The sequence below is a fragment of the Semicossyphus pulcher genome, unplaced genomic scaffold (assembly GCF_022749685.1).
Source record: "Semicossyphus pulcher isolate SPU_LCO1_2020_fin unplaced genomic scaffold, fSemPul1.0.p SCAF_3, whole genome shotgun sequence".
NCBI classification, from domain to species: domain Eukaryota; kingdom Metazoa; phylum Chordata; class Actinopteri; order Labriformes; family Labridae; genus Semicossyphus; species Semicossyphus pulcher.
The window spans coordinates 1,437,960-1,449,519 of NW_027211704.1; the positions used below are offsets into that span (position 1 = coordinate 1,437,960).

General features: G+C 45.9%; 1 protein-coding gene across 2 annotated transcripts in view; it reads right to left on the reverse strand.

Annotated features, from left to right (window-relative positions):
• LOC138606102 (A-type voltage-gated potassium channel KCND3-like) overlaps positions 1-11,232 on the reverse strand; it is a 98,919-nt gene extending 87,687 nt beyond the window's left edge. For both annotated transcript variants that reach the window (XM_069678561.1, XM_069678562.1), the window contains exon 1: positions 10,130-11,232. In XM_069678561.1, coding sequence (XP_069534662.1) covers positions 10,130-11,232 — 1,103 coding nt within the window. The remainder of the gene's footprint in view (positions 1-10,129) is intronic.
• Between the last annotated feature and the right edge of the window lie 328 nt (positions 11,233-11,560).

Consider the following 11,560-nt stretch of genomic DNA (forward strand, 5'->3'; position numbering starts at 1 on the left):
GAGAAGATAATGTTTTTGCAATAGTTTGCAGTAACGTTCGGGCCTCAGAGGCCAAACTGAGGCCACAGCTTTGTGCCTGCGTCGTGGCTCATGCAGACGTCTGTGATTTGTAGATTTAATGGATGAGTTTTGTGCAAATGTTGCATTCGAGCATCAGCATCTTTCGGTTGTTAATGCAGTTTAAATGAAGGAACAATGCTGCAGAGTTATCAGCAGACTTCTGTCGTTTACTGCCACAAAACTAGTGGTCAGCACGTGTGTGTGTGTGTGTGTGTGTGTGTGTGTACATTAAGGGTAGTGTGTGTGTGTCTGTGGGTGTGAGCACCTGCCGCACTGGGATAAGGCTTTGGTCATTTCATCACACCAGTTAGAGAGCGAGTGAGAAATAGCGAGGAAGAGCAGAGGTCGTTAAGCGCGCAGACACCACTATCCTTTACAAGTTTAATTCTTTTTAAATGAGTTTAGGTGTTAAATGAAGCCGTGTTGGAGCTAAATTAAATTCCACAGCTATCATTAGAAAGGTTTCTATTAAAGAACTCTGTGTTGGGAAATTGGCTCCAAGAGCAACTTGGCCCGATAAGGGCAGGAATATTTCTAATTTCCTACAAGCTGCACTCGTTTTGACCCCAGGGGTTCAGCTAGGCAGCAAAATAGCCCATTAATTCTATGTGAAAGCAGGCTGCCACAGAAACGCAGCACAATATGTAACCTCTGATGATTTGTGTGAAAGAACATTCCCACTTACAAACTACGCAGCTCGTCATCCCGGCTCCGTTTCAGCACGGCACACACATCCTGAATTATTAACACAACAACGGCATTGTGGAAATAATTGGCCATTCAAACTCTGTACTTCAGTTACCAATTATGCCTTATTTCCAGTGCTGTAAACATAAACCATCCAGCACGCAAACAATGAACAGATAATAGAAATATTTAAATATCGAGCTAATCAAAAGTAAAGAAACGACGCACTAACCCCACAGTCATACCTCAGACTGCTTACATGCTCCGTCCTAAAACATGAAGGCTGTTAGCTAAAATACTCAAACAGACGATTGATTAACTGTTAAACATGAGAGGCTTTGTTCCTTCACTGTTAATTAATCCCTTCACACAGAGCTCAGAATGCCGTTAAGAGCGCCTTTCATGAGAACCGGCCTGAGATTACCGCTGCCTTTATTGTCACTAAACTTTCTAATTCAAGCTCCACCGTGCTGCAGAGATCAGCGGTCAAGTTAGACAATTAACCTTATTTACATGCTTTAAATTATTCATGAGGAGCACAAACTTCAAGGCAAATTAAAGACAAACAGCTTATCAGCCGGTTAGAAGATCAAAGCAAACAGGAGCGGAACAGTTGATGCAGGAGAGGAGCAAAAAGAAGTGTTTACTGTGTGTGTGGAAATACATCTGAGTGCATTAAAACAGACTCATGTCTGCAGGTTTGTAACTGACTGAGAGGCAAACGGTGAGAATCATGGTTTTGCTCACTCTTGCTTAAAACGTTCTGTTTCCAGCTCGTCCAATCAGAAGTTCAGCTGGTGTTTTTGGGGGTTATGGGCGGCTGTTTGAATGAACAAGCAATCAGATGAAGTCCCCGAAGGAAGCTGTGTTTCACTTTTTATAAAAACATTTTGCTGTAAATTAATTAAACAAATACTCCCCTCCCTCAGGTGTTCCTTTAAGGCTCCTCCCCTCCTAAATTCATTCGTAAGCATTGCCATGGAAACAACCCAAACAAGAATCTAGTAACAAGCAATACCCAGAGCATCTGCTGCCTGGGGGTAAGTTAGCCTCATTATGTTGGGCAATTTTTATCGCTCTCGACTTGCAGCTCCGATCTTCTTGCCAGGATGTGGACGAGGGAGAACAGCAGGAATCAAAGAACACTACCTGTTGCGTTTATTCGCAGCTCTAAGCTCTTTTGTCTGTTGCACATTTACAGGTCGAGGGATCCGTCTAAACCACAGACCGTATAAAAAGATGGCCGACATGACAGCTCCCTAAAGACAAGCCAAACCCTCTCTATCGCCCCCTGCTGACTGGCTGCAGTATAGCTCATAAATCCCGCCTCCTCCATGTAAACAGATGGGACATGAGTCAAACGATAAAATCAAAATACACGTCACATACATTTTTCTCAAACATGGTTTCTGTCATTATAGTTAGTTCTTATCCTGCTGATTTATGACATCAACATGGCAGCTCTACACGCCGACCCTTACTGCGCAGACAAATGTGCAGGATGGCAGCGCTTGCTCTGCTGAGAGGAGGTGGAGACGCGTCGTCCATCTTTCTCAACAGTCACTGGTTCTAAACACTGGACTTGTTTCCTGGCACACTCAGACAGAAGAGCGAGTGGACCGTGAGGAGTTGTGTACTTCACCTTTCAATGATTAAAAAGAGCAACGCTGCTTGAAAATGATTCCACTGAAGAGGTCCTCTTAATTATATAACACGTCTTTGTAACTGCCCTCAGGAGTGACACCTCTATCAGCAGGACAACGTGTTAGTCCTTTCCAGAACTCCAAACAGGTTCTACAACACATCCTCTTCCTGCTTTGCTCCCCGGAGCCAGACTGACTGCGCCTGCTCAAACATAAACAAATGTCACTTCCTGGTATGTGTTGAAGTCACTGATGCTCCAGTCTTTCTTGGGGTGGTCTGTGTTCTACGTGGACGCTAAAACAAACCTGAGACAAAAGTTAAAGAAAGTAACTTTCGGCCACCTTCTTCTCTGTTTCGAGTTCTTGTGAACCCACAGCGGGCCTCGTCTGACCTCTCTCTCCCTGCCTCTGGCCCCTCGGCCCGGTCCTCATCGACTAATAGAGATGTTGAGCGGAGAACACAGTGGGGAGCGAGCTAAAAGTCTCTCTGAAGAAAGAAGCAGATTATATATAGCCACTGATTAAGGCAGAGATGGGAACATGACCTACATGCATAACAACATTTTCTCTCACTTTCTGCTTCCGAACGAGCCTCCGTCCAGGACGGGACTCTACAACTGGGAGAGGAACTCTAATTATAACTCCAGAGTCAGATTTCAATGCACACCTCATTAATATTTCTCTCATTATTGGGTTAATAATGTTTTTTTACAGGCGTGGGGAGACTTGGGAGAGCCGGTGGCGTGCCAGCAAACCTTCGCTTCCAGCGCACCTGTCATGCAGGTAAAAACGGGCGCTCCCGTTCGCTGTGCCTGATTGGACGAGATTGTAGATGAAACAGATAACTCCCTTTCACGCGAGGGCCTGTGTTCCCAAAATAGCTGCTCCCCCGGGAGACTCACGGGGGATGAAGGGGGAGAGAAAGAGAGGAGGATGGAGGGCTTTCTCCTTCCTCATCAATCTCTCCGATCCGGTCCCACTGATGCCGATGAGCGCGGATCCATCCGCCTCCAGCAGCGGCAAAACGTCAGCACGCAGCCGCGGGGAGCACACCTCGCTGAGATTCAATCCAGATTCTTTTATCAGCCACCTGAGGTTGATTTAACAGCCCTGTTCCTGGACAGAGAGACGGCTGACTATACAGCCAGTCAGTCCCTTTTCCCCACATCACCTCCCTCAGCTCCAGACCATTACCCTGAAAGTGCTGCGCTGCGATGTCTGGACTCACGCAGACACGGAGAGGACGCGGAGGGGCGGGTTCAAGGCCACAACAGGTCTGAGGCAATAACTGAGTGTTTGTTCACCCTGCTGTTGTTGTCATGTTACAGCTGCAAAATTAAATGGATGTTTTGGGGATGTGGCATGATTCAAATCTATAACAATAGATCATCCATCCATTATCTACCCCGCTTATCCTGTTCAGGGTCGTGGAGGGGGCTGGAGCCTATCCCAGCTGTCATAGGGAAAGAGGCGGGGTTACACCATGGACTGATCACCAATCACAGGGCTGACACTCAGACAGACGACCTTTCACGCTCACATTCACACCTACTAATCTCTATTTACAGATAGAAATGTAGCATCTGTAGGCAGGGACGGCATGTGTTCTGGTTTCCGTTTGTAGTACGCTTGTAGTCCGAGTAATATTGACCAATCACGTATCAGCAGGCTGCAGCGTGTGCGGGACAAACAGTCCGTGTGGAGAGCAAAAGCAGGCGGGACGTAATCCACCGTGACGACATCACAGCTCCATCAGCGTGATCTGACGACGATTCAGCTTCTTATTAATCTCTATAAACAGACGTCTGCATGCTAACAGCTAACAGCTAACAATCTGCTCTGCTCAGATTACGAGTCAAACAGATTTCTTGTTTGTTAATCAAACAGTAAAAAGTCTGTTTGTCCAAAAGCAGTGAATATGTTGGGAGCTGAATATTCATCTGCTCACAGTCGGCTCAGAACTTTTCCACATGCTGCAGAACGTCTTCTCAAGTGTCCTCTAGTTTTATTCCTCCTATTAGTTTATTAAAATCCTTCACGCTTACGAGTGCTCAACCTTGAATTAATGCGTCCGTGTGTTTGCTGGTCGCTCAGTGTTTCTGCCACATGTCGACACAAGTGATACTACACCAGCGTTCAGCGGGGACGGCGTGTCTGACTGCCTCTGTGGAGGAGGAGGGGGTGTGCGGCCTGTCGCCTGTAACTCTTCATCTAACAGCTCTCGGGTGGCTACACCTTCACGCTCCATTACCTGCTGCTGTACTGAAACCAGGTCTGCTGAAAAAGCCCAAAATGACCACGTGTAGTTTGTCTAAATGCATTTTCCATAACTGGCTGTGGTGACACGTAAACACTGACATGCCAGACTGCTATACATTAAACGCCACTCTGAGTTATTAACTGCTGTGATGGAGCTGTAAGACATTAACCGTGAGGCCGTTATTAATGAGGTAAATAAGAATCAGTGGTGCTGGATTACACGCTGCACTTCTTCTTAGATCCTCTTGTGCAAGTGAAGGCAATCATGAATCCCACACGTGCAGATTTCAGCGCTGAAAACGGGCGTTTATAGACTAAAGGAACTTTCTCACAGGCCTAAGAACAGTTCAAAGACTATAAACGACTACATAGAGAGGGAGGCAGGGCGTGTCAGCTCAATGGATGGCAGGTAGATTGTATCAGAAGCTTGATTTCATGGAAATCGTACGTATCTTTAATTTAAAGGTCACGTCACTGACACAGAAAGAGCAGAGACATATGTGTCTCTATGAATAATGTCTGAAGGAAACTTTCAAAGTCTGGGAAAATAACTCCGGGGATTTTCACAGTTAGGTTGGAAGAGGGAACGAGGTATTTTTCCAGCTCCGTCTGCAGACTTTAAGTTCAGGTGAGTCGGCCTCTGAGGCCTTTCCTTTTTAAATCTTTCTCTCATACGTTTGATTTCCAAATATTCAAATCGTATTTTCTTATAAAAACTGTGAAGAGTTCATGCGACTATTGAAAAATACATCTTTTCCATTGGAAACGGTGGCTGAGGCGCATCTGAAAGCTGCTTGCTAACCGCCATTAAATAACAAAAGAAGAAGAAAGCATTAGCGCCAGGTGGCGGTGAAACGGGCGAGGCGCTGTGAGAAAAATGCAGCCGACAGAAAGTTAAACTGGACTAATATCACGAGTGTGTATCTTGTGTTATTAATATGATTTGGTTGTTACATGTTTTGTCTGGTTAGCGGGCAGGACGAGGAACGTTTGTGTCACTTCATCCGACACCGTTTTCAAACAGACTTTAGTTATAAACTGAGACTCAGAAAGAATGCCGTTATTGTGATTTTCCTTATTTGCCTGAATGTTATTTTGTTTTTCTTTTATGTTGTCATTTTAAACATGTTATAAATAAATAAATAAATAAATAAATACCTACATTTAAAAAACTTGCGTTCATGAGTGGAAGTTACACAGAATGAAAACTCAGAGGGCGTTACACATTGTTGGACACATTTAGGATAAAGTAAACAAGTACAGACGATGAGAAAGAGATCCCTTTGGAACAATTCAACACGCCCAGGAGAACACAGACACGATTTTGAAATGTGCCGTCCTTTTGAGATGTCCCCCGCGGTCTTTTATGTGCGTTGGCAGATGGGTAACGTGTGACCTCATCACCTGAGCATATGTCCCTGCAGCAGGTGAACAGATCGACGGGCAGGGGGAACAGTGAGCTCTGTGTCCGGCTGCTGGCTGCCAGTACAGACGCCGTTACGCACAGATCATTCTCTCTCGCTGCACATTAAAGGGACGGTGGGAGGGCGAGGGGCTCACACTGAACCGCACCACCAGAATTTTAACATATTTTGTCTTCAGCTACTTTGGTTCTGTCCGTGTGGGTTGGAGTTCTGCAGAACAAAGGCGGTACTGTACCTGTTTGCTTTCTGTTTCACATATTTATTTATTTATTAAGTTAGTGAGGGGGACGCCTGGGATGTTGCTGCTTTGATCAGAGTAAAATGTGGTGCAAACAGCTGAGCACTGACAGAGCACATTCAGATCGTTACAGCAACAAACCTAGAATCTATTTTATCGACATTTGAACTCAATGACTTCATGAACGTTCGTCAGATCCTGTTTTAAAAAACAGAAAATTAAGTCTTTTGTCTGAGAGGAGAAGTTTGATCAAACTTCTTCCTCTTGGATTTTATATATTTGACAAACCTGTAGGAAAAAAAAGGTGTCTTAATGGAGACAACATGTTCAGTTTGAACCCTCACAGAACACTGCGTGGGCCTTGAACACGCATCAGCTGATGCTTCTCCTGAATGCAAATGGCCGTCCTTGGCCAGCGATGAGGATCATCATGTTGGACACTCTCAGAGCTGCTGCCTGTCGTGTGTCCGACATGACGGCTGCACATTCAGACTCATTGTTCAGGATTCACTGGCATTTCTATACAACGTTTTATCAAATACAGCAACTCAAGGTCGTATCATCAGGTATGTTGTTCATGGTCGTATCAGGTGCAGCAGCCCACACATCCCCGGTCTGGTATTGTCAGTCTGTGAGCACGTCACTTTCAATAATCAACACTGCAGAGAATAAAGCACTCGACACAATCTGAACAGGATTTAGAGGCCGGGCGGCTGAGAACGTTTTCTGCTTGATTCTCTTTAAACTGATATAAAATATAAAACTATCATAGATACAACCTACAGCGAACACGGCGCTGCTTGTTGTTTGTTGACGTCGTCATTAAATGGCACTGATGGCATGTAAAGTCAAACAGTACTAATCCCATTCACACACCAGTGGCTATGCCACGGGGAGCAATTTGGGGTTCAGTGTCTTGCCTACTTCGACATATAGCCTGAGGGAGCTGGGGATCGAACCACCAACCCTCTGTTTGGGAGAGGACAGACTCTACCACTGAGTCACAGCCGCCCCAATTAACTGCCCCAGTAAGTCATGCTATTTGCGGTAAAAACAGGGTAACAACACTTTGCCGTGTGGCAGCAAAATGTCCAGAAGAGTTCGTTTTTTAAGAGCTTCCTGTTTAAATTGATATGAAACAAGTAAAAGAGCTGGAGCCGTCTGTGTCTGGGAAGAGACGGAGAAGGCTTTCAGGTTTATTATGTTCTTTGATGACATCACAAAAAGCAAGAACACCAGTGTAGGCACTGAGGCACTCATCTCTGTTCCACAGTTTCTTTGTTAGCAATGTAGATTAGAACAGTTAAATGGTACATGAAAGCACACTGGTACATGCATCATGGTCAGGCCCTAAGATTAATCACTATTGGAAGAAGATTCACTGTTACATTGTCAGTCATAAAGAAGCAATTTGTGTTCTGTAGTATAGTATAGTTATTTATATTAGGAGACAGTAAAGTGTTGTCCACCATCCAACAACCATTGGATACATACAGACTGCTTTTATGATTGGACGACAAATCATTCTCAGGAACTGGAAAAAACCCGGTGAACCACCTGTTCAGGATTGGATGTCTGAATTCAGCAATGTTGCAGCATGAAAGAATGACCTACAGGATGCAGGACAGAAAAATACCTTCTGACGCGGGGCAGGTACCTCGCTGCTGTATATGTGCCAATGTGAAGACTGAGAGGATGCACATGATTTGTCTTGATTTCATTGTCATGCATTATTTCTTGGATGATGATTATGTTACTGTATACTGTAGGCCTGTTGTGTGTCCCTGTTCATAACAAATAAATAATGAAAATTGCAAGTCAAAAAAAAAAAAAAAAAAAAAGTTAAATGGTCCAATATTCATTCAAGTTCACGACGATAAATAAAGTGTAGAAGGGACGGGCATTTCAAGCTAAACACTTAGATAATCACTGGGAAACGTGATTATCCCCCCCATGCACGCAAACACGCGCTGACAGGAGAGAGAGCGCTGACTTTTTCACAACTTTATCGTTTTATGGCCACAGCTGTGGAGAAAGTCGTACAAACAGCTCTTGTTTTCGCCCATTCTACATTCCTACAACACCCAGCATGCATTGCGCCCATCCCTCTGAAAGGAACGGCCCAGCCAGAGACGCTGGAGTGAAATACGACCGTTTCTCTGCAGGCGACGGCTCAGAGCGGGACAGAATCTGAAACACGACGAGAATATACCGGTGGATCGTCTGAAACATCTTCAGTCGACATTTCAAACCTGACGATTCTGAACGAGACGTGACATCGGAGGCGGCGTGTGAGAGTGAGGAAGTGCAGTTTAGCGAGCTCCCTGGCCTCCGCCAGATGACGGTTTCACCGACACCTGGCGCTAATGCCTTCTTTTGTTATTTAATGGCGGTTATGAAACAGCTTTCAGATGTGCTACAGCGACCGTCTGGTGGGAGTCCCGCAATACAACCGGGCGCCGGTAAAACAATGGAAAGATATTTTTAAGATAACAGTCACATTAACTTTTACAATTTTTGACAAATCGAATATTTGAAATTCATAAGGATCGCCAATAGAGGTGTGATTATAGAAAGTACATGTATTGCAGATGTATCTACATTTACAGCATCAAACTCGGGACCTGATTTCATGCAGATCTTTAGGATTATAACATTAAAGCAAACTCAACATGAACATGTGTACAGGAAGTCTTTAAACCTTTCTTAAACAGTTTCTGTGAAAGTAACAGAGAGACGAATGAAGTGGATATTCTCCAAAGTTAAATCAGTTCACAGCCGGCGAGGACAGGAAGAAGAATCGGATAATACTCAAGAGGAAGGAAAACATGTGAAACCTTTAAAGCTGTTTCTGTTTGATCAGTGTGACGGTCGTTACTCACGTATCCTCAGAAATACATCTTTCACTCATTTGAATAACAGAATCGTCCCGTTTTATCTCAGACGGCAGAGTTACACTTCACAGCCGTCTTCAGCAGGGAGGCCTGGAGAGAATAATTGATTTTTTCGGGGAGCTCATAACTATTCTTCCATTGTGCGTTCATAATAGAGTACTTCACTGAGCCAAACTTTGAGATCACTTTCAAGTTCACCCTGATATTCATGGCTCTGAGTCTCAGCGTGCTCGTGTGAAGCATTAAAAGAAGAGAGGAATCATAATAAAGGTGACAAAGGCTCTCTCGCGGGACACTTCGCCTCAGGCGCTCAGCAGAGATCTGTCTTTATAATGCAGGTAAAGCGATTCCTCACGAGGCCTTCTTAAGACTCGGTGCATCGGGACATGAACGCGGTGTTTGTGTTGGGCTCCAATTAGGAGCAAATGGAGACAGAAAATCTATTTGTATGAAACTGAACAAATTCATCTAAATATAATAATGAGTGGGGTCATTTTAAGATTGAGGTTTGATAGTTTATAGCATACACAGTTACACAGAGTTGTCTGTGTCTCAGGTCAGCAGACAGTTTGTGCCTCATTTTCTCAGAAGGGCTAAATTTAATGAGACATTTATTTATAAAGCACACAAACGTGTGAACGGGCATCTTTTCATTATCAGACGTGTTGTGTGTTTTTAAACGCTGCGTCCTTCTTCAGGGAGCTCTAAGTGATGCAGCCAGATAAATGCTTCACTTCCTGTCCTTACTCTCGCTGTCAGCCTCAAATAAGCTGTAGCGTAGTGAAGTACGGAGGCAGGCTAATCTGTGATTCAAGGTCCTTCAGGAACGTACTCACAAAAAAACAAATGCATTTAGTGTTTCAGTCAAAGACAAACACAGCGATGAGATAAAGGATGCTCACAGCGTGTATGTCTGTCACTCACCCCAGCGTGGTCATGGTGACAATCGTGTACCAGAAGGAGGCCGGGATGCTGGTGAACTTGCTGGAGCTGGAGCCCTTCTCCGCGTAGAACATGACGGTGGCGAAGATGATGATGGCCATGGTGAGCGAGAAGAGGAGGAAGCCGAGCTCTGAGGCGCAGCTCTTCAGCGTGTAACCCAGGATCCTCAGGCCCTGCGAGTGGCGGGAGAACTTGAAGATTCGAAACACCCTGAACACGCGCAGCGTCACAAAGGCGCCGCTCACGTCCTCGTTGTTGGTCATCACCAGGCCGATGTAGTACGGCAGGATGGCCACCACGTCGATGATGCTCATCACGGAGCGCATGAAGCGGTAGCGGCTCGGCGCAGCGAACAGACGCATGAGGTACTCCACGGTGAAGATCATGACGCAGGCCGTGTCCATGCAGAAGAACGCCACCGTGTAGCGTTCGCCACACGGCATGTCTTTCTGGTTGGCGGTGGAGCCACAGGGCACCGTCTCCACCACATTAGTGATGACGGAGATGGCGATGAAGAAACCAGTGACGTAGTAGAAGACCAGCGCCATGGTGGAGGTGTGCGGGTTCTCGAAGGCCCGCCACATGGTCTCCCTGAAGGTCATGTTGGGCAGTTTCATGTCCTTGTTCTCCTCCTGGTCGTCCTGCAGCCGCTCCAAGTTCTCCCGCTTCCTGTCCTTGTACTCTTCGTAGCAGCAGTCGCCTATGATCTCCGGGATGATGCCGAAGAAGGTCAGCTCCTCGTCGTAGGCTGAGATGCACTCGTGGCGAGGGTAGTGCAGCTTCCCCGTCCGGTAGAAGTTGAGGATGCTCCTGAAGGCGTCAGGGTCGCGGTCGAAGAAGTACTCCTTGCTCTCCTCGTTGTAAAAGAAGTCCTTCTCGGAGCTGCCCAGCAGGGTGTCGGGGTAGCGGTCCAGCGTGGTTCTCCAGGTCTGGAAACGACGGCCGCTGACGTTGAGGATGATCAGCTCGTCCTGTCTCTTGCTGTTGTCTCTCGGTGCGACGGGCATGGGGCAGTTGGCGACAGGCATCCAGCCGATTGCGGCCGCCCGGGCGAACGGGAGCCATGCTGCTACTCCGGTCGCCATCGTGAAGCTTTCGAGTTGTCCTCCTCGCCTTCAGAGTCGACTTTCCTTAAAATCTACAGACATCTGAGGGACAAATGGCGACAAATGAAGAGAATATAGACCTTTAAACAGCATCCCATTGACTGGAAACATTATCAATGTCATTTCGATGTTTAAATTAGTTTTTCTCCCGTCACTCTCGTGCTTTTAATCCAAATCCAGCCGAATGTCAGGCACACAGGCACAGCTGAAGTGATTCTCAGTTCGATAACCCATCGTTACTCCCTCCAGAGAGTTTAAAAGGTTTATTCTCTCATGAGGACAGTTTGCATACACACACAAGACTCAT